The following is a 24,401-nucleotide window of genomic DNA, read 5'->3' on the forward strand; positions in this document are numbered from 1 at the left end:
TTTCTTTTTAAATCTTCTCTGAATTAGAAACATCTGAAGTGTAAAAATTCCAATAATTTCACACTGTGTCATACTGCAGTGTTTATAAACGGCAGAGAGCACTTGAAGTTAGAGTACATTTGGCTCTTTTGAGATATAATTGAGTAGCTCAGAAGAGCTGAAAAACTATGGCATCTGCCAAGCTCAAAATTTCCCTGATGAGGAAATTTCTCAGCCAGGATACAACTGCAAGAGGTGGCTTTTTTCCTTCTTCTCTTCTCTCCCCCATATGCACGCTGAGCTTGACTGCAAGGAGTATGCTAGGAGAAGGAAGAGGGGTGGGCAGAGGGGAAGAAATTACAGTAGCTGATGGCAAGGCTCTGACCTGTATTCTGCTCAGGACAACACAAATCATTTCTAAGGTTCAAGGGTTGCAATCTCTACCTCACAGCACCAATCTCTGCCRTGCATTCAGACCCATCAACACATACTGAGTACACTGAGCACAGGAGAAAGACACTCATTTATAGTAGGGAAGAGTGTTCCTCAAATAATGCAAGATCTGAGAAAATTGTATAATTGTGTATTTTCCTCACAAATTATTATATCTCCCAGAACCTGTCTGTGAGTTTTGACAAATTGAGTATATTAAGACTTTTAGACTGAAGCATGTACTCTTCACATGTCATAAAATGCCTGATGGAACTATTAGCATTTGAATTATGATTAGAATGAGTTTTCAGATGTTGTTGAAGTAGAAACAGAGAATAACTTTCCATTCTTAGTGTATGTTGCTGAAATTAGAAAAAGAAGACAAAATTAAAATTCTTCTGTGTCTTTGAAGATTTGTGTGTGCTTCTTTTTTTTTCCTCTTTTGTGGAGCTTAATACTGCAATATCTGGGCTATGTAATATTTTTCTGAAATGAGATGGATAAGCTATTTGCTTCCTTTTCTGCAGATTGTTATAATGGAAGTGCAAGGTTTAAAGTCAGTAGCTCCCAATCGTATTGTTTACTGCACGATGGAAGTGGAAGGCGGGGAGAAGCTTCAGACAGACCAAGCAGAAGCTTCCAGGCCACAGTAAGCTATTCGGTCACTTTATACAGGCACCTTTTTCTTTTGTATCATGGGAGAATCTAATTTAATACTTGTACAATTCTTACAGTTTTAGGACTTTAGGACTAAGGTGTTAGAAGTTTGTCTTAGGATGTTACCTTAAATTCTTGCTGGGAAATCAAAACAGAAATCACAGTTATTTATGATGAATTGAGTATCATGTGTGAATGCCATCCAAATAAATGCCTCTAAATGTCTATGCAAGGAAAGGAGTTAGAGACTGTGGCATTGTGTTTTTTTCTGAATCCTCTGAAAATACAAACCTTTCAACAGATGTTAGCCTGAGGTGATTTTTTGTCTTATTTGTATTGGTTAACATGAAGGTGGCCTCATTGAGTGTAACTTGTACAATTGGTGAAAAATCAATACTCAGTAATCAGTCTTGACAAAACTTACTCACCTGCTGAGCCTATTTCATTTTAAATTATAGGATCCACTTCTTTCAATTAGTTTTTGAAGGAGGCAGTCAGCAAACTGATTCAGAGGGGAAAACATCATGTCATCTGTGGTTGAACCATTCAGAGTGGCACAGATGAAGAAAATTAAGTGTTTTTTTTTTCTTGTTGATTTGTTTGACCTACACGCTGACTTCAGACACTTTTCTCTCTGTTAAAATGTCATTTGGAATCTTTTGTAGATAACTTTCCAGACAGCACGTTAGGGTTTTACTGGCACCATAGTGTGCCTCATGAAAAACAATTTAAAAATTGCAGTTGCTGTGATATTTGAGAAAACATCTTAGACTGAGCTGGGATGTTAGCTTCTATTACATTCAGAACAGAAATACTGATTTCTGTTAGGTAAAATAATAAACAGAGTTTTAAGTGCTTCTTTTGTGTGTGGGTACGGAGGGGAGGACGGGAAGTCCCGATATGGAAAACRTTCTCCTAGTCATGTAGGAGTCAGCCAGCAGCCCACTATAATAACATGTTCAGACCAGCCTTGCAGATTTCTAAGTAGGTGGGACAAGCTGTAAAATTCATTTATCACAGTTTCTGGCTGTGTTCCTTCTGGGCATTGGAATGCTSCATCTTAAAATTTGCGTATTGTATGTGAAACATATGAACAGAAATTTCAAGAAGAACTTCTGAAAATAATGCTAACAAAAAAGACACACGTTAAAAATGTATGCATAAGAGGCATACTCATTACAGAAAGATCATAATTGGGTATGCAGCATTTGCTACTCATCTTTCGACCTGTCAGTGCATTCTTGGATGGCTCAGGATCCCATGTGAGTTGCAGGGCCTCATCTTGGAGGGCACTTCTCCAAGTTGTGCTTTCTCTTCAAGCTTAGAGTTGCTCTCAGACTGTTCTCTGCAGTCATTGCCTATAACTTTCTTCTGAAAGAGGTATCTCTTTTTTCCTTCCCCTTGAACTTGTTATTCTCTGTTTTAAAGGCTTGATTAACCTCTGGTTATTGGTATTGGTCTGCAAACTTCCCTCTCTCTAAATCAGCTAGAATAAACAGGTTTATTGGTTTATAACTGCTTACTGAAAAGCAGTACTGCTTTTTCAGATGGTGTCAGAGAGAACTGGGGGGGTTTGGTAGAGTTTAATCAGATAATTGCACTGGTGAAGAAAGTCTAGAACGTATTATTACAGGTTGGGTGRGTTCACCAAGTTTCAGCAGCCAGTAAGGTCTCTGTATCTGGCCCTGTCCTAGAMAGTTTCCAGTCCTTCTAAAATTTTTATTTTATGACCAATACGTCCCTTCCCTCAAGCAATTGACTGCCTCCACTTGCCCCCTGCTTTTCCCAGCACCCATCACTATTTTCTGATATGAACCTCCCAGGTGATGAGGTGATGAGAAGGGTCAGTAATTGGATCCAGGAAATGGCTTTCTGTTCCTGTTAGTACTGTAATTGGGACTGGGAAGAAAGCTGCCTTTTTGTGCCTTCAGTCCTTTGGCAGTAATGGATAAAATCTTGAAGTAGAGGCCAAAACCCAGCTAGGCCAAAACAGCTGGTCCATCTCTTCTCTGATACAGGCAAAAACAAGMCGTCTGCCAACCTAGTCTAGTGCATACTTTGCCCGCTGCTGGAGGCTTCTTACTGAGATAATCTTCTATACTCGCCTTCTAGTATCAAGGAAAGTAATCTAATGAGGCTGTGGAAGAAAACACAAAATTCATTGTAAAAAAAAATGAGAATTACAAACTGTAGCTCAGCTCAACTCTTTAAATCACTAGCAGGAACAAATCTCAGAAAGATGAGAATATAATTTCAGATTTCATATAGGACATCAGCTAGAAAAGGGTAATAAAGCTCTCATATAAGAGTAGAATGAAGCAGGATGAAAAATGAAAGATTACCACCAGCTTGGCGAGACTGCTAGCGGGAGCTGCACATCATATGCTTATCACAGGCATTTTCTGTAGTTGCTTTGTAGTTTTGAACTGATAGATACATTTGTTAACAGAAGCAGTACAGGAAGTATTTATGCCTATTATTTTCATCTGTGAAGCTCAGTGTGTGAAGTTCAATGCTACTACTCAGTCAGAAGTTTTGAAAGCTTTGACAGTGAGAAGTAGAAAAGTAGATATTCAGACTAGTGCTTTAAAATGGAGTGCAAGCCAATGTGACCTCAGTGTGGAGATTAATAGAAGTGTGATTCAAGTCGAGACTTAATTTAGGATTCATCCAAAATACTGAATATTTTACTCAATGATTTTTATTAATATGCATTTAAATTTTCCTTTGAATCTCTGAACGCTTCCATGAAGGTAATGAGGAAATTAGGAAAACTTTTYATTCTGAAAGGGGAAAGATCCAATCAGAGTCCAAGAGAAGAGACTATACTTTTATTCTGACAGCTTATCATTAAGAAATGCTTTGTGATTTCTTTTAARCCCTGTACATTTTCTGTCTATTTGAAAAACAATCTTATGAGTTTATATTGAAGTCCTTCATACAGTTGCATTTTCCTTAAAAATCTCGGTAAAGTTCTGCTTATATGTATGTTACTGAGTCTTTAATGGTCGAATACAAATGCTATAAAACAGTATAGTTTGACTGAGGTGAATTCTTGGTGTTTTACAGAAGGATCAATTACACAGCTTCCCATGCAAAACCTATTAAAATTTTATTATTACCTCTGAAATGTTTCTTCATTCCTTCCAACTGTTTTCTGCCTTTTAGCCCTGCAGAAAAGCCCTCCAACATAGACTGTGACCTTTTCTGCTAGAGATCAGTAAGAAGAGCCTTTAGAGGAACCCCTTCAGTTGTGTGAAGCTTTACATAAATTTGTTGCTATAACAGTGCAAGGAGTCATCTTGCAAAATACAGTGCTAATTTCATTTTTCAAATATTACTGATGTTTCTTAATTTTTAGTTTTGTGGAGGTTGATGTCCACATATTTTCTTATCATTAATGTAATTCATTCTGATATTTAATAATGTGGATCAATTGCTAGACAAGGTTTRCTAATCCGATAGGCAGTAGTCATAGTGGTCTGTTGCTGGCAACCCATCTAACTCACACCCAACAGTGTACAGTGTGCTTGTTTTCCAGGTGGGCTTTTTCCGGGCGGTGGGGGGAGGGAATGCCTCTTTTTTTAAATGAGTATCCTTGCACGTGAGATTTTTAAAGAGGGATAATGAGGTTGCAGTTTTATAGTGCCTTATCTAACTCTGCCTGCCTTGTTTTCATACACTTTCTGTTATACCTTCTGGGGGAAAATTCTCTTTAGGATTTAGCTTCTAAACCAGTTTCTTTTATTTAATGGGTTTCACCTAATTTTTGGCTGGTACCTATGGAAGTTGTTTAATTACAGGTAAGGGCAGTGAGGTGATCCAGAGCTTACCATGCAGATGATCCCCAAGTGGAATTTTTCAGCGTGCCATGGTGCAGAATCTCTTGGCATCCAAACTTATTTTCTTTAAGGCATAGATATATTTTATGCATCACTTTAGGAAATTYGCAGAAGTGATGCTGTATCTAAAAGAACAGTGCTTCTGATAAGGTTATTTCAAAGGCTAACACCTTCGAGATAGTTTGTTATCCAGGTAAAGATGAAATAGGGCATAGAGTTGTTCCAGTAATCTCAGCATTTCAGAGCTGGCCTCTTCATGTTTCTACCTGAGGAATTCTCCTTTGTTTCCCTGTTTCTGGCAGTGTTGCTGCTCTAGGAGTATCCTGCATCAGTGCAACATTTTCAAGCAYGGGTACAGAGAGCAGTGCAATGCCAACTTTTTTCTGCGTTTTCTGCGCTTGTCTCCTGTTTGGAACAGCAGTGACATGAGAGTAGAATTTCTTGCTTCTAACTTTCAAATTATTTGAAATAGGAGTGTACATTTGAAACTTGTTCAAATTCATTTGCTTAATTCACCCACTCAGATTAGATGTCTACAGAAGATAGAWGCACACTGTACCCTAAATATATGATTTTCTTTCCACTGGTTGTAAAGGGAATGCAGATGACTAACTCAGGCGTAATGTCTGTGTTGTAGGCATATAAACTGGATGAGATGAATCTCACTCATTGCTAATTTAAAACATCTCCAATGTTTATTATTAAATTTTAATAACTGCTTTGGGCTGTAAAGCAATCTTTGAACCTTTTTGCTCATGGATAATCAGAACAAAGAAAAAGGTGTTTTAAGTGCTCTTCTCTGCGTTTTGTTTTCTCCACAGAAGAGCTGAGTTTCATATTCATGTTAGTTCTTCCAAGTTCTCAGCTTTTCTGAAATAATTGCACACCATGGGGCTCTGCTTCCCCGGAGTCTTGCTCCTGTGTTATCGTGCCCACAGATCTTTACCATCTCCRTTTTAGCCTGATCTTACATGTAAGAAATTAAAGCATAAAAAGATTTAGATGCTGAATTTTAGATATTTTTCATTATACATAATTAATTTTATTCGTTGCACATCTCTAAGTGACTTTAGTTGTCTGTGTGTTTCTGTAAATCAGACTTGCCCATATCAGAAACTTCATCTGAAAATAGTTAAGGTCAAACAGTTGATTTGTAAAGCCTGCTTTAAGTGATTTTCCCAGCATTACTCAGAAACTTTGTGGCACAAGCAGGTCAGTTCAACAGGGAAGAATCTGACAAATTTACTCAGAGACTTATCTATTGATTTCCTACTGATTCTTGGAACTGGTAAAATGTAAATTTTCTTTAAATYATTACTCAACCTATAGGTAACTTCACTGATGTACTGCTGCAAAACAATAAGGTAGGTGCAGGGTTATCTGTGTGTGCAACCTGAATTCTTCATCAATCTGAAATGAAATATCACCTAATAAAATTAAGAAATGTGGAGTTAAAATACTGCAGGGTGATTTTTTAAACTGAAGCCCTACTTGTTTCCATTGAACTAAAAATACCTCATTTTAACGATATAGAAAAAACAACGAAGGAAAATGACTAAAAATGAGTTCATATGTTTAYATATGTTTATTATATTTATATGTAATATTGGCTTACTTAGAAAATAATTATAAATTATAYCACAATTGACTATTGATGTGAACAATAGAAAACATGGCCAAAGTGCCTAGTATTTTTAAATAAATATTTTGGAATTTTAGGAAAGTCAGTGGGATAAAGATTATGACAGGAAACAAAGTGTTTCTACTTTCATAAACTAGGTTTGGCAGAGTTTTATAATGATTATTATTATTTGCTCCAAGATTCATCCTTATATCTTCAGTAGATAAATTCCGTCATGACTTTCATTTTGTCATATTTTAGAAAGTCATTCTTCTTTGCATTGTCCTGATTGGGGCAATTCACAAAGTAGGGATTGAAGATAYTAGCTTTTAAAAATTAGATGCTATGAACAGATACCGTATATGCCTGTCTAGTATCCAGCTGTGAAGAGGAAAAAGAATATTGTCAGCAGGAAATTATCTGATGTTTCCTTGGCTATGCCAAGGAAAAAATAAAGAAGAAAAATACACATTTATTGCAGCCTGTATTCTGGATTAATGATGGAAGAATTGCACAAAAGGGATACAGAATCAGCTGGGAAATTACGTGACAATTTTATACAGTTATTCTTGACGTACAATCCAATGCTTCCTCTTTTAGAGAAAGGAAATAATAGCTAATCAGCTCAAGTATGAAGAGCAGTATGATATCCCCAAGGAAAAGATACGAGATTTCTAAAATAARTAAGTTTCTATGCTGTATTCTGTCCTTGATTGATATTGATTATTGTCCTTGATTATATTGTCTAAGAGATTTTCCACCCTCTTTTGTTACAAATAAGTATTCATCTGCTACAGGCTTTAATATTAAAAGATATTTGAAACTTGATTGGATAATAACCTGAATAATCTAATCTAACTAGCCTTGCTTTAAGCAAGGGTTGAGCCAGATGGGGTTGAAGAGTTGAACCTTGAGAGCTTCCTTCCAGTCTAAATTTTGCTATGATTCTACAGTTAACTCCTAAAATATTTTCTACATCCTATCTACGTAAGAGATTTGTGAAAAACACTGTTGTGTGAAGGGAGTATTTATAGATCAAGGCAACATGTGTAGCATTGTGGAATGGAATAACTGGAGTGAGATTAGGGAGGAGATAATTAAAGTTGGTTGTAATCTCTACTCTGCTTGGGTAGTGAGCARTAAAGATAATCCTTCTCCTGGCATTGCATGTTATTTTTTTTATTTTCTTCCTCGTAGTCTTTTTGATTATTTTTCTAATTCCTGGTGTTCCTCACTTTGCTTCTATGTTCTGGGCATGTTAATAAACTGACTGAAAGCAACCAGAATTTCTGCCCCAGTGTGGTGGTTGCACTTCTGAAGACCGGTGCTTTCRTACCCTATGTTCTGCGGCAAGACTTAGGCCCCAAACACAAGCTGGTAAGATGAGGCTTTTGTGATTGGTAGGTTCTCTGTTCAGAGTCTGAAATCCCCAGTGTATTAACTAACCCTCCTCATACAGTGTCATTTCTGGACAGTGTGTAATTCCCTGAGATATTTCTTTTTTGATACAATAATATATGTTGTGTCCTATTTTTCTAATTGGCGGATTACTTTGTCTTCCAAGGTCTTTTTCCCAAACCCTTTCACAGCTTCCCTAAAAGCTGTGGTTGTTAAAGCTCCTCTTAAGCATAGCATTGTTTCTGCAGTACAGRGGCTGCTTTAGAATGACTGTCCACTCTTACAATATGTATTGGCATTACACATCTCTTGCAAGACTGATATTAGTTTTATGTTTAATCTTACAGTGCATTTTGAAAACCTTGGGGCCTMAAAATGCATGCCCCACTACTACCTCTTTCACTATGGTAATCAAGGCTTAGGGGAAGATCGGTTTATCTACTGCTTAATGTACCTGATATATCTGTTTCCATCTTCATTCCCACCTAATCCACTGCAAATATGTCTAATACTTTGCAGATAGTTGTAAGCTTTCTCTAACTTTGTACTAAAGTATCTAAATGTGTGATACAGTTTTGAACTGGAAGGCATTTACTTATGAACACTGTGATGTTATCCAAAGCCAATTAAATCCTGCTTATAAGAAAAATGTATTGGATCAAGCTAATTGTCATACCAATATAGCTACATGGTGGTTGCCTGGTCAAAGTGAAGGCAAAGGCACCTTACATCTGCCTGCAAAATATCATGTAGATACTGCTAGATGGTTGGAAGTCCCTCAAAAAGGTTGAGGAGGGAAAGATYACCTCAATTTTTTCCTCTGGCAGAATGGATTTGAAATTTTTCATTTAAAGCCTTTTTCACCTGCCTTGCCTTTGGAAAATGAACTGTTAAAACTTAATTGTTTGAGTAACTGTTGATATGAAAAACTTTCCTTTAGTTTTCTCTTAAGTTTTGACACAATCAGACTGTCCCATGTTATGTTTTCAAAATACAGTTCTTAAATCTTGGTTGGAAGTAACTTTTCAAAAAATTACTTAGATTTGTTGTAAACAAAACAATAAGGTTATATTGGACATAATTTCTAAACACATCAGATGTAGTGTTTGGATGAAAGAAAAAAATATGTTTTTATTCGGTTTGTTGTTTTGAGTGAAGAGAAAGGTTGGGGAAAAGGGGTTGAAAAAAGGAAGTTTTTTCTTTTAAGCTATCAGGTTAAGAGCAGTTTGTGAATCTCAAATTTTGACACCCCAAAAACTATTGTTCGCCACACTATGAGTGGACTCTGCTGTTGCTGTATCATTATGTACATGAATCCTCAGAGGCAGATGTCGGGAAATCCAATCCTGTAAGAAAACAAAATAGTCTACTGATCAGATAAGGAAAGAAAATTTATAGATCATGAAATTTTAAAACAACCTCTTTGCGTATAAAGTGTGAATCCACAGATGAATACATCTATTTGAAAGCAATATTAGCAGACTGAGAGTAGAAGGACAAGAGAAACAGAGGCAGAATAAGGTGGACAGCTGATGAGAACAGTAGGAGTCAGAAAGAGGAGTAAACGTAAATTCAGAATAAAAGAGAAGTGGTATAATGGATAGATGGAATACTGAAGTTTTCTGATTTGTTTGCTGGTTCTTCCCCGATAGAGACTATGCRGGTTCAGACAGGCCATTCTATTCGTGATCTGTTTTCCCATGTCTTTAGAATGAGGTGGTGACACCTTTCTACTTTGTAAAAGCACTGTAAGTTCACCAGCGCTGGTACAGCATTTTGAAAATTTCAAGTGCAACACACATACAAAATAACACAAAAAATTAGATGCTGCAGCTTTTAAAGGTGTTGAGATAGATTCACAATTTTCCTTCTCGAGTTAGAAGTTCAGTAAGTATTCATAGAGAAACTTTGAGGACATAATGTGCCATGTGACTCTCAGTAATGGGGTTTGAAAGTCGGTGGGAGACAGGAGTCTCTCGTGGATTTCTCACCCAGTACACAGCAATGGCTCCCAGCTCCTGTCCTTCTTGCCTATACTTGAAAATCTTCTCCCTGACTTGTCTTGGGTTCCTGTAATGTAAGTAGCTGATTCTTACCTCAAGAAATGTGAGATGTGAAAGCAAGACTAAGTAATAATTTATTCGTAGTCTTTTATGCTTGTAATGAAAATACTTGTYATAATAGCCTTCTGTAAATAGTGTTGGAGTGCACAGTTTTCATTTTTCAGTGTAAAAAGACTAAATGACTGTTTTAATTAGTTGTTTGTTATGCATTAAGCCTCTCTTTGGTCTGTTATACATTAGAGACTTTTTTGCTTTGAAGAAAACTAATGCATAGTTTTTTCATTTTTTTTCCAAATATTAATAATGTTGTATGTTTGACAAGAAATACATGTGTATGTCTAGCAGGTTAATAGTTCTATGAGAAATGGTTAGTGATCTCAAGCTCTGTTAATTCCCTTATTTAAAACACAGTAATTATTTTTATGAAAAGCAAACCCTGAAAAATCCCAAATGATCAGATTCATAAATGAAAAAAATCCAAATGATGAGAATATATGTCAAATATAGCAAAAAAGGAGCTTTACAATATACCACATCCATCAAAACAGTATTTCCATGCTGTAGCCTAAATAAGAGTCAGATTCAGAGCTGTCACTYCTTCAGAGTACTGTTCTAAGAAGGCACTGTCAATGTTTTGTAGCAGAAGGCTTAAAAGCCTTTAAATTTGCTGCTAAATTCACAGAAAAAAAAAATCATTCTTTCCCAGTCACTGCACTAGATGGTGACTAGACTAAACATTCAGAAATAGAAAGCTGGGATACTTAGAACAGTGTTTGCAGTTACAGGTATTGAACACCCAACTTTTCTGTACAAGAAGTAAGTTAGCTGCTTAGTTTCCAACAACTGCTGTTTTGTTTCCAGCAGCTTATGCAAAAGTTCCCAAGCCGTATATAGAAAAAGTTGAAAAGGGGAGAAATATACATTAGAAATGTTCTTTGTAAATGCAGACTGCACTTAGACATTGCTGGGTGTAATCGTTACCCTACRTTGTTAGGTCAAAGAGTTGCCCAAACCCTGCATGCCACTGCCTGAACATTTTTGTAAGAGCAGACCTGCTGATGCCATAGGAAGGGACTGCTGCTTCTCCTGGGGAGGTGATGACCTCCCAGCTGTGGCTGTTTTCCTGTCCTGTCTCCCTCTTTCACCATCTACCTGCTGACAGCAACAGCACCCACCTTACTTTACGGTGAGAGTAGGTGAAATCTGGAGGTGGCGACTGCTGCCAGAGGAAGAATCCAGAGGGAATTAGAGTGTTTTTACTCTGAGAAAGAGAAGGGAAGTAGTTCTTGCTACTGCAAGGAACGAGAGGGGTCTGTCCATTAGGGAGGGAGGAGGATGGTAAAGGCTGGACCTACATCCTAGTTAGGTTAAAGTCAAGCCATTTTAGTGTTGTAGGTTTATGGATGGAAATACATGAAAAGTGTTAAAATAAAAAAGAAAAAGGAAAGAACAACAGAAAAAATACATTAGTGAAGGCCCTACTTAGGTATAAACAAAGGCGACACTTAAAGGTGACACTTAAAGGTGATCATATGCCTAGTCACACTTCATCCAAAGTATCACCTCTTTCTGTACTTCCCCTCTTTCTGACTGTCACCCATCTCCCTAAACCAGGTTACCTTTCTTATATCAGTATTTATAGTTTTGGCAGAATTTGGGTGGGTRGGAACATCAAGAGTGAAATCATTGTTGTTAAAATGTTCCTTCACTAGCTGATAACTCTAAAAATATTTATGGAAAGTGCCGGTGCTTCTGCAGTGGGATTGTAAAGCAAAGAATATGGAGTTGTCAGCAAGATGTCTGCATAAAGCGGCGGACTCATGGTAACACAGGGAAGAATCTGGAGAGGGTCAAGACATACAAAAGAGCAGATGAGGTTAGTTATCAGTAACATAAACATGGGCCAAGCCCACAGTTTAGTTTGCCTAAGCACAGGGTTTGTCTGTGCCTTCACTGTAAAAAGGACGTTTTGGTTTCTTTGGAACTTTCTTAATGCATTGCCTTTCAGCTGCAATTCAGTGTACTTGCTCTGAAGCAGGAAATTACACTCCTTGTACTTTCATCAAAATAAATGAGTAATTTTCAAATAGAGAAATAGGAAAATGTAGAGTTTTTTGCCAAGAAAAACATTTGCAACATGAGTCATTATAAGCATTATATGGATAATTAGAGGCTATTTGAAGGTGAATTTTGGTGACTGCTGCCAAAGGAAGAGTCAAGAGGGAAGCAGAGTATTTCTGCTCTTACAAGGTACAAATATATGAACTCTTTTCTTTGTGGTTTCAGATGTTAATTTCAAATCACACTGATGTTATATATGTTAGGTATGATGTTAGGTATGCATACCTAGGTATACATACCTAAGTATACACTGAATGAAATAATGGTTGTTATGTTGCATATAAAAAATAATCATTGTCATATTAAATTCTTGATGCAGCATAATAAACTTGGACAGTTGTGTAGTAATATATCAATAACCTTCTTCACTAAGAAAACTTTCATTAAAAAGAGAAGCTAGCATTATTTTTCAAAGGTGTGTAGATAGAAAATAAGCATGCTGTTGSGTTATATGATAGAGTTGTTAGCATTATGGCCATCATTTCTAGCCTAGCATCCTGGTAGTCAGTTGTTGCCAAATGAATGGGTATTCTCTATGCTCCTGAGAGAAAAGGAAATACTTATGTTTTTTTTTTTTTCCCCCACATATTATTAATGGAGAAGAATGAACAACAATTGGTACCAATTAATATTCTATTTAGGAGTCTCAGTCAAAAAAAACAGAAGCAGATATACAGAGATGTAAGTGTATTTTTGTTTGGCTGAATGGAGCCTTCTAGTTGAACTGAAGATTTATTGTCAGGCTGCTGTGGGGAAACTCRTGCTGCTGGTAGAGCTGTTCGCTTGCTCTTACATCTACTCTCTTTCTGTGTAGGGAGTCACAGCTGCCAGTTTGAAACACTTCAGCAGCTCCACACTCACACAATTCTTCACTCATGACAAAATATTCCTCTGACCCAGATTTAGGGGGTTCTGATCTAGGTTCAAGTATCAGTTTAGTCAGATGTGTCAGAGTAGTCTAGTGCTGTGAGTCTCTGTTCCGTCTTTTCGTTTCTTGACATTTCAGTCCACTGATTGTACTGTGAGTGTAATTTCTAACCCAAAGAAATTATAGACAACTATTTTTCTGTAGTTGAGTATGTATTTAAGCAATATAGACACAGCCAGGAAGGTATAGATTACAGATCCTTGAAAGAGTTGAGCCGTGGACTTGTAATGAAGACCTGGACATTGTATTTCTAGTCCAGGTCAAATATGAGTGAAGATGAGCACATGGAGTGCTTAGTCCCATGGAGTCGTCCTCTGTCTAACGAATTGGCTTCATTTTAAATTATTGAGTCCTGTTGCTCATTCCAACTCAATATCACATTCATATATAGATAGAGAATAAGAAAACCCTTCAAGAAGACCTTTTAATATGATTTAATGGAGAATGAATCTACCTGCTGAGGTAGTTTTACACAGCAGCAAGAAAGGGCAACCATGATTCAAACCTGAAAGGATASGAATGAAGGCACCAGGAAGACCAATATACTAGGAGGCCAATATACTCCAGTTTTGATCTCAGAAACACAAAAAGGATAGTAATGCTTGATTGCTGTGGAAAACGCAAGTGCTCTGAGTGCAGAATTCTTTAGATTTAATACTTTGCCAGAAAAAAGTAAGTTCCAATAGTGTTAAAACAGAATTTCTAGATTTTTGCTTAGAATAATAAACTTTATAACATTCTCCTCCATGTAAGACTCAAGATTTAAGATTTCATAAGGAAAAGTTTTGAGTAATAGATTGTGATTATAATGGAAAACTGGAGAAGGAAATTTTCTGCTCTTTCCAGTAAACATAATGTGCTCTGAAATGAATTAGAAAAATGAATTTGCTTAAAATGGATTCTGTGACACAGTGATAAATCTTTACTTGAAATTATCATCCAGCTTCTTACTAGTAGTGGGATTATCCAGGGTACTTTTGCAATGAAAGGAAATGAACTTTTGTAATAGACACTTGTTTCAGTCCCATGTACCTCTGATAACAGTGTAAACATGGTGAAAAGAACGTAGCTTAAGGTTGAAGATGATCAATTTTCAAATAAGTCCAACTTCTATCATAAAGCGAAAGAGTCGGAGAAGCCAAAAGAAAGGCTATATACAAAGGAAAATAATATGGCAAAAGAAGAGAGCCAGAATATGTAGTATCCTTGTATAAACTCAAAGTCAGTGTTTTTCCGTGTTCATTATTCCACCTGTGCTGCAGCTGGCAACTGTCAATGTACTGAGAGACACTGCAGCATTWAGCACTGAAATTACTACATTTTTTGACTACTTTTGTAACAAAACGTAAAAAAAAAAATCTTTTATTTAATATGAATACTGTATGAGATCCACATTCACACTCTCTTGACAAAATTTTGCACTTCCTATCAAGTCATGTAGCACCAAAATTGTTCACATGAGCAAAAATCATTGGATATCTATCCATAAATTAACTGTTATGAGTGTGTGAAAGCAGTAACTAATCTACTACAGCCTCAATAGTTCAAAACTTATATAGCTGAATAGCTCAGAAGGAGACTTCTCTGGACCGTGGATGAATTGCTGGCTGTAAATGTCACAGGTAACAGTGGACTTTTTAAACTTGCAGATGAAAAAATGCCAAAAGTATGAAAAATATCTTTTGGAAAAGTAGGTATTTTTAATAGGTATCTACCTAGATCCTGATCATTCATTACCAATATTCACGGCTGGTAAAATTAAAGATAAGAATAATTCTTGAATGGCAGAGAGTCAAATTAATTCATACTTCTATCAGGTTGATTAAATTTTTTCCCCCCTCAGGTCAAGAGCATTACATTCATTGCACGAGCAATTCTAGCCTGTCACAGAGCAAAAATGGGTCAGCCATTTTCTGAGATTTTGACATGCACAAGTCCAATAAAAAGGAAAATGAAAATGTTTTGAAATTTGAAGAGATATAATATGCAAATGTGAGCTGTATAAACTGCTCAGATTGCCCTGTCAGTTCTCAAGCAGCTGCTGAGTGGAGACTTTTAAAATTATTTTGCTGCTGAGATCTGAAATTGTAAAGAGAATTTTGAAGGTCTATATGCTGAGTGAGACTGAACACCTTTAGCCTAATTCTTACTGTAAGATAATATGTTAAAAAAGAAAAAAAAAGGAAAAAAAGGAAAAAAGAAAAAGAAAAATATTCCTTAAAGCATTATTTATAGGTCTATTCCTTTGAAATTCCTAGCTCATATTAGAAACTCTTAGTATTCCTGTGTTGTAACCCGRCTGAAGTGCTATAAGGGATGTTTTCTGATGTGTAGGTAATGATTTTCCACCCTCCTGCCCTGCCACTATCTCAAGAGCTGTCTGAGTGGCTGTTTGCATTGCTTACATACATTTCGTAGTTAAAATGTATGCTAGTACAAATATAAAGCATTATCTTTATCTGTTACRTTAATTTGTTATTAAAGATATGCTTCTTGTTGTAAATGGCACTACCAGAAGTTGGATGCATTATTTTGCCTGGTTTTCTTCCTCACTCTTTCTTCCACAGTTCAATATCTCCATAACAGAGCAAGCTTGAAAGAAATTATCTACATCATAATTTGACTTAAATTAGATCAAAACAGTGCCTTCAATTTTCTTCTTTTCTGTTTTCACAAAAAGCCAAGTGGGATATTAAAAGTTTGTTGCAAATGTCAGTTACTGTAGTGATCCATTTTTGCCCACCTCACAGATATATTGACTTCTATTTTCACACGTTCATTCCAGTCTGGGTATATGGAACCATTTACTGAGTAATTATTGACCAGGAAAAGAAAATGTCAAATTCAGATAACACATTCCAAAACTGAGTAGAAAAACATTACTAATCTGTCCTGATTGTTTCCTTAACTTCACGACTCAATGATAAATTATGTCTGCATTAAAGCTCAAGAGCTTTCAGTATTATAGAGAAAGAACTGAATTTGTGCCAGTACTTGTAAGGGTTTATAAAGGCTCAAGGTCTGTCAYGGGGTTTTTGAACTCTATCATGCAAATTATTTGTACTCTGCATCGGGGGTGTTTAAAGATCTTATACACTAGCAGTGTAGGAGGCAGCCTATTCCTAGGTCAGTAAATACTGTTACCAATTTTACCAAAGCATGCATTCCCATAGAAATCTGAACAGAGACTGCTTTCCATATTTTAAAATCTGTCTCATGTGACCTGAAGTAAAATCTTGCATTTAGAAATATAGAGCAAAAGGAGAAGGGATTCCAAATCTGTCCCCTTTTCTTTAGGAAAAAAAAAAGCAAATTTCTGCTGTGCTTTCGGTTCCAATCTATCAGAGTACCGCATATCCTACTTCATCCTCCCCCCGACAAAAAAGAGCATCTCAATACCTTCCAGCTATTACAGCAAGMCCCATTTGGTGGTCTGGATGTTGGTAAGAATAATAAAACACAACTAGTTCAGTTTAGAAATGGAAAAGCAATTTTCCAGCAAAATTTAAGCTGAGTGCTAGTGAAATAGATGGATAGGACTTTTTTGATCACTGATACAGCATGGTGTCCAGATGGGAAGAAAGTTCAACAGCCCTTTTCTGTAAGTGCAGATATAAGCTGACCAGAGAAAGGATTACTGACTTTAGCCAAAGAGTCACCTCTATTGGAAAAACCTAGTAGAAAAAGAAAAAGGGAGGGATGGTGGTAGAATCATCTTTAAAAAAGACAGTCTTCTCACAGCCCCAATATAGACACATTTTATCATTTCTCTGAGTTAGGTGATTGAGACTATGGTTATCTCTCCATTTAATTTCGTATATTTTAGGTTATCTCCTAGTATTTTAGTTTAAAGACCTTTATATTYTTTTGTTTGACCATATGTCTTTTTAAAGAGTATCTTTTCAATGAAATGTCTTTTCATATATCGTCTCAATGAAGGTAGATGTATTTTCAGTTTGGAAAGAACAATCTAATAGCTTTTTCTTTGTTGTTACTAGTACTCCAAAGCTGCATACATATGAAAATTGCTAGTGTAATAAGTTGCAGCATTTTTGTCTTCAAAGATTCTTTCTCCTAATTGCAGAATCACTTTACTTTGATTTCTTAAAGATTAATGAAGAAAGATTCAGGATAGATCTTGGTGTGATCGTGTTTAAAGAATTCTGTATATTTTTCAGGTAAAGGTTAAATGCCAAAGTTATTAAATATTCTGGTAACTTGGTCTTTAACATAGTTAAAGGTTTTCTTGTTAGAAGAATCTCTGTTTTATTACTGACAGGGTGGGGGTTGTTTCATTTTGAATTTTTTAGGAAAAGAGATAGTTTATAATATAATCACGTGGATGATTGTAATTCCTACACTTTTCCAATAAATAAAAAACATAAGAATTTCAAATATTAAAGATAATGATGAAAACTTGTGAGTTTTCTGTGTGTTGTAAAAATTCGATTTTATGGGGGAAGCATTTTTCATTTGTACCTTATTTGAGATTTATACTTTTTCTTCCTTTCTCCTCCTCCTCCTTTCTGCTATTAGTGTGTCTTATAATTCAATTACCATTTGTGAAGAAAAAGTCATGGGTCAATGACTTAATTGTATTTAATAAAGTCACTAAATTTCTTCAGCAGTACAGTTCTGTATCTCACTAGAAATGTGGAATCAGGACAAGAGGCAATGGGCACAACCTGAAACACAGGAAGTTCCACCTGAATATGAGGAAGAACTTCTTTCCTGTGAGAGTGACAGAGCCCTGGAACAGGTTGCCCCGAGAGGTTGTGGAGTCTCCTTCTCTGGAGATATTAAAAACCTGTCTGGACACTGATCCTCTCTAAGTGACTCTTCTTGAGCAGGGAGGTTGGACTAGATGATCTCCAGAGGTCCCTTCCAACCTCAACCATTCTGTGATCCTGTGATATTTATAAGGGAAATTGTATTTTTACCTGTGAAAGATCATGGAATTGTTCTAATTTAAATACTGTGTAAGAAATGCTGCCTTTTACTCTCAAGGGGTATTAGGAAACAAGATAATGACAAAAATTTGAAGGCATACCATCATATGATGGCAAAAAAATACTGGTTCATCTTTGAACATTTTTCAAGATTTTTAGAAATTTACTTGTTCTCCTTACACAAGAGATCTTTTGTTTATCTGTCTCTAACTTGAACTGTGGGTTTGAATGGCCTTGCTTGGCAATAGGAAATGAGGACAGGATAACTAGTTTGCTCGTCTTGCTGAGAACAGCCTAATCTTTGTGTGTCATTGCCTCTATGTGTGCCTGAGGAGGTAGACCTCTAGGAAAAGTTTTAATAACAAACAAACCACAAAAGGAAAAGAAAAAAAAGGAGGATTAATGTTGTAAGTTTGTTTTTCTTYAAATTAAAATTTTGAAAATTGGAAGGAGGGTATTTTTGTATACAGACATACATACATGTATATCTGTATATATGGAGGAAAACATTTTCAGGAGGAAAAAAAWATAAATGGAGACACACCGGAGCCTAAAATAAAACCTACATCACTGTGAAAYTCCAGTTTCTATCTAGTGTGATAATCTGTGATTGCAGCGTGGGGGCTGCTGAAGCATCTGAAGCAGCATGTGCAGCCATAAATCTGAAGCAGCTGCAGTTCCAGACAGTTGCAACCAGAAAATACTTTTCCCTGGCAATCCAGTCCCAGACTATTACCTATTCATCTGCTCTTCTACATGAAAAGTAGGAGTCAGCTATTGTACTCATTTTCTTGCAGGAAATGTTTTGCTACTGTTGCTGCTGAAAGTTAAGCTGTAAAGAAAAATACCTTTGTTCTCGGAGCAYGTCATTGGCTCTTATTTAGAAACAATTAAAATGTGTTCAATTAAACTGTTAAAAGGTTATGCAATCTTATGAATAATACTACATCCTTTGTTGGGTGATTGACTTTAAAATGTATGAATCAGAARGATATTTCTGAGGAATACAGTATTGTCTCCAGTGAAAATATCAGGGCGCAACCCCTATCTTAAAAGAAATACATAGCTTTGTCTAGCCTACGCCTAGCAGCTTAGCTTTTAAAGAAAATGTTCCACTACAACTACTCCAATGAGATGAAGCAGAAATAAGAACTGGAAATATTAACATTTCATTAGCTATTAATAAATACATTTAAAAGAAGACAAATATGTTTTGGAAGAAAAATGTTAAATTTGGGGGAAAACAGGTGTATGGAATTATATCGGCACATAAAATCTGTAAGTTGAAATAAATTTCAGAAATGCTGATCAAGATTTGCATTATGCTAATTACTGTCTGGATATTGGTTCCATAATTTTTTAGGTATCCTCCTAACCTATTTTTCACCATTAAWCTGAACAGTTCTTTGAAAAGATTTATATTTGTAGAATAAAGAGCTAAAAGTTTGGAGAAAGTTGACAGAATTTTACAATAGAAACAGGAAGACTGTATTTAAAGTGGATCTCAGTATCACATGGAATTGAGACAGTTTACTTACRTAGTTCTTAGCTACAGATATTGAAGGGACAGCAGCTTCTCTGAAGTTACTGTTTTCAAATATATTATAGAGTAATTTAAAGATGATCCATGTACTGAAAATCTGATWCTATTTTTTATGTTTTCAGACATAGAAGCATCCATTTCAATAGAATCTAATTAAAATGGAATATTATTAATAAATAATCAGAATAAAAGAATAATTGATTTCTCAAGTGCCATATGATCAGGTGTCATAAAATAGCTTAATACGTATGAAAATCTACTTCTAATGTAATAGTGAGCTAATTATATCCAGGATCTCCCAAGTCTTTTGCTCATCTCAATAATATTGATTTAAGAATGATATATCTATCGGCTATGTTATTTTTAACAGCCTTAATAGGAATTATCATGAACTTATTACCTGTGAGTGGGACATCTAGGCAATTACTCTATTAAGTATTTTTAYGTGTATATATGAACTTTTGCAACTAAGAAATAAAAAATTTCGACCAATAAAATGCCAATTATGAGACAGGGTTGTGATAATTCAGTTACTTTATAGCTTTATTAATGATTTGCATTTAGTATTCTTAAATCTGAATGATTAATTCTTTTAAAGGTCAATTTAACCTATAGGTCTTTGTGTAACAGTTGCAAGCTCTCAGATCTTGAGCACCGATATTATTTGATTTCAGAACAATTAAGTTTGTTACAAAATCAGATAGCTTGTGGAGGAATGTATGCTTTACTCAGTCCATCCCTTATTTTGAACCACACTTAATAAATGTTGAGTACCTGTTAGCCTATATATTCATGGTGCAGTACTTTCAGTGTGGCATTTTGCTTTTCACAAGACAAAAGTTTATTAGTGGGCACTGACAGTGCAGAAAGATCACCTGGRCAGTAAAACCCTTCTCATTATTATGTTTCATTCTCCACTGACAAAACAATAATGCAAGTTGTGAACTGTTGTTAGTAACAATGTTCCTTTGGGCTAGTCTATAGCTGGGAGTTTCATATTATRTTTATTTTCTGATTTCAGCCCCAGTTAATGACTAATAAATTRATAACATAATAACATAATAATTACTTTTAAATATGAAGCATATAGATAYATTTAATTTCTTTTTGAATTGTTGAATCTCTCATAGTGCTGTTCATTCTTGGATGAAGCAGACTAAAACAACAAAGTTACTATTGCTATTTTGTCTGCTTTCTCCCAAATTCTGCTTTTGAAGGGTATGAAGAAGTATAGCTCTGCAYCAACACAATGCTCCAACTCACTTGGGCTTGGGTTCTAGTAATCCACAAGGAATCCTAAGGAAAATAAGCTGTGAGCCTCTTACAGCTCCCTCTGATACTGGCAACTGACAGTTATATCAGATGACCWGAAGTGAGCTGCAATTCTAAAGACTACGACATCTGATTTACCTTTTCCAGTAGAAAAGGATTCCTCAAATGCTCTTTCAGGAGGAGCGCTGTTAAAAAGTCCAGTAATTTCCAAAGACATGGTCGAAAGAGGCTGTCAGACTTCACTGAAGTCCTGATCAGCAAGGAGCATGAAGATCAATGTCTGGAACATTTCCACCAGGAACGTTAAGCTTTAGGATTTGTTTCAGACCATTGCTTTTCAGCCTAGAATTTTCACTTGCTGCTGCAGGTAGAAAAAGAAGTGGAAGAAACATGTCAGCCAAAGATAGCGATCAGATCTGATGTTAAAGATGATTTCTAGTACTACATTAGTGCCAACAAGGGATGGATGGATGGCCCAGTGTTAGCCCCATCCATGCCAGTGTCTCATCATGCATCTAAATTAGAGAAATAGCAAGTTCTGCCAAACTTCCTGGGCAAGGCTCCAGTGTGTACAGCCCCTCCTCACTAAGTCTGATGCCTGCAGGAATGAAGCCTGGGCACATATATGGCCTGGGAGGGAGCTGCACCATGTTTTGGGGAAATCCTTGAACTAGGTGCTGTGGGAACTAGATCCAGCATGTGCTAGGGCATATACCTGCCACTGAACTCAGGAAAGCTGTGTCATCCTGACTACTGCAGGGCCTGGGGTGGGCTAGCTCTGCCTGTCTCCATCAAGAAGGCTGGATCTGTGCTCCTTGATCAGCAGGACTTCTGATTTATTGTTATTATTAATTTATTTTTGGATGATGAGTGGGACTGTGTTATGTGGTTTGCAATGGGAGTTGGCCTTAATAGTTTGCATTGTCCCATCCATTGAAGGGCACAGGTTACACAGGGACTGATTTCTGGGAGCTTAGAGGCAAATATATCCTGGCATCCAGTGTCTCAAGAGTGCGCTTAACAAGGTGCTTAGTTTTTTTTTTTTTTTTTTTTTTTTTTGAGATTACAAACAAGTAGTATTCTTCCTGAATAGTGGAATTCAGGATGGAGCTCAAGAGTCAAGATCGGGCTTTGCCACATCTTACATGAAAGCTTTCTTCTTAAAATCACATTTCTGTGTTGTGACAAAACCTAGCCCCTGGAAGGAGCAGCAGTGCTAGGCATTGTCTTGTCCTATGAGGAGAGCATCACAGAACTGGTGTTTGATCTCTCACAAAAGGTAATTTCTTGTCAAATTGCCAGTTCCAATTAGCACTTTGACTAAAGCTAGGGCTATATCTACCACAGACACAGACAGCATCTCTCTAATCCAGATAAAGTGAAAAGGACAATATAACTGAAGATTCAGTTAATTTTCAGTGAATCTCACCATCTGTAGGACTGGTTTATAACAAACTATAATATTCCTGAGGCTTTATTATGTCTGTTGTATGTTACCCTCTAGACTTTGTCTTGAAACCTACCACTCAGTTTAGCTAAAGAATTTTTCTTTTCCTCATTAGATCCCTTTTCTGGAGGATTACTGCTRTAGGTTCATCTTCTAAGAGCAGAGAGTCCAGGCAAATCATTCTTGAAAGTAAAACAAAAATATTGCTTTTTGTGAATGAGATTCTCCAAGATATTAACTTATGTGATACATCTTCTTATAAGATATGGCTTATAGCCAACTATCTGTTGGCTTTATTTCTCTGTATTCTTAAGATCACAATATCTTAAGTAATGGAGCTGCACTTTTATTTGCATTTTTTTGTGCCTAGTAGCATCAATGCAATGAGTACTATACATATGATTATAAAAATAGAGTTCTTCCTCAAAAGAAGCTGCAATCTAGTTGATATATATATATATWTTTTGTTTCATTGCCAAACAGACCGAAGGAAAAKGTTGATCAGTCAAGTAGAAGACAACTGAGACAAGAGATTTCCAACCAGAAGTTTGTCTGTCTAATTTAGCTTCTCCAAGAGTGTGAAGCCTTGTACCAGTAATTATCTTGCCCTGCTATAGTCACTCTGATAAATAACACTTTTTTTCAGTTTTTGCATTTATGCTTACATTTTTTCTATATTCTTATACTAAGTCATTAAATTTCATGAAACATGAGCAAACAGAGTTTTTTATCTGTTTCTCTCTCTTACTTTTTGTGTAGTCTAGTCTATTTGTCTAAGGTTAACCAGATATGTAGGTCTTCTTAGAATTGAGGCCTGATCCATATAGCCTGATGATAGTCTGATGCATATATATATATATATTTTTTTTTTTTTGCTTTCTTGCTTAGTTCCCCCATGGGGATATAATCTAAACTCTTTGATTTTTGCCGTTAGCAAATGTACGACCGATTTTTTATGATAAAAGTTATATAAAGCATATAAAACCCAATTTTTCCGTATAGATGTTTAGTTTTAGATGATCAAAAATGCACTTTTTCTCTCCTCTACCCTCCCCGCCCTCCCCCCAAAAAATTGGAAGCTAAGTTCTAAGAGTGAAATAATATATATACTGTGCAAAAGATGACAGTCCTATCACTCTAAAACTTTCCTTCTGCCCCAGTTAAATTTTGTTCTTTTATTTATTGCAGATGGGGAACTCAAGGGGATTTCACTACTACTCATCCTCGGCCTGTTGTCAAAGTAAAACTCTTTACAGAAAGCACTGGGGTTCTGGCACTTGAAGATAAAGAATTAGGAAGAGTGAGTATTATGTTTTGAAAATGAGAATATTGATAAAACATGCTGTGAAATGGTATAAGATATACACTACAGCACTAGCTCTGCCGCAGGTGTATAAAACCTTGCTTTTTCTTTTAAGAGTGATCATTCTCAATGTTCAAAACTTGATATGCTGACTTGTATTACCTTTCAGAAATTGGTGTTATGAATTCATGATGTTTTTGCTTGCCTTGTTTAAAATTTTTAATTTCTAGGTGAACTTCTGCAACATTTTGTTGTTCAAATTAGGAGTGAAGAGAGAGAGAGAGAGAGAGAGAGAGAGACCTGGATAAGAGAAAGGGAAGGAAGGAGAAGACTGGTGGAAGGGTGGGGAGGGGCAGGAAGAAGTGATGGAGAGAATTTGTGGACCAAGATCCAAGAAGTGAGACTGCTCACTCTCCTAATGCAAGGGTTTCCCTTCCCTTTCTCCCTACTTTTTTTTTCCCTACCGATGTTCTCTTTACCTTGTCAGGATCATTTATCTTTCTTAGGCCAAAATCTGGAGTTAGAGAAGAGTGTCCCTCATACAAAAAAGAGAGAACAGAGTGAATGAGGCAGAGAGGATCTGCAATTCTCACCTCTCCTCTTCTTTTAAAGTTCTCCCTTTCAAAATGGAGCATAACTCAGACTTTAAAATCCAATTCTATATTCATAGATATTTCTCATTCAAGTGGGGRCAGTTGATTAATAATAGCAGGGCTCTTTCCCTCTTTGTGTCCTCCAGCTGTGGGCAGATATGCAACGATAGATTCTCCYGCATATTAGGTCACTTTTTTAAAAGTCAGTACTGTACCCTCAACTGTACATTTTCTTCCCTCTCGTGTCTTTCTG

The 24,401-nt window shown here is 36.2% G+C and overlaps 1 protein-coding gene across 1 annotated transcript in view; it reads left to right on the forward strand.

Moving 5' to 3' along the window:
- The window catches only part of CADPS2 (calcium dependent secretion activator 2), a 277,978-nt gene that overhangs the window by 94,401 nt on the left and 159,176 nt on the right, over positions 1-24,401 (forward strand). Inside the window, exons 7-8 of the mRNA XM_085299698.1 lie at positions 939-1,060; positions 23,441-23,552. Of these exons, the coding sequence (XP_085155824.1) occupies positions 939-1,060; positions 23,441-23,552 (234 nt within the window). The remainder of the gene's footprint in view (positions 1-938; positions 1,061-23,440; positions 23,553-24,401) is intronic.

This window comes from Rhea americana, unplaced genomic scaffold (assembly GCF_003343005.1).
Source record: "Rhea americana isolate MKP2758 unplaced genomic scaffold, rheAme1 scaffold_152, whole genome shotgun sequence".
Taxonomy (NCBI): Eukaryota; Metazoa; Chordata; class Aves; order Rheiformes; family Rheidae; genus Rhea; species Rhea americana.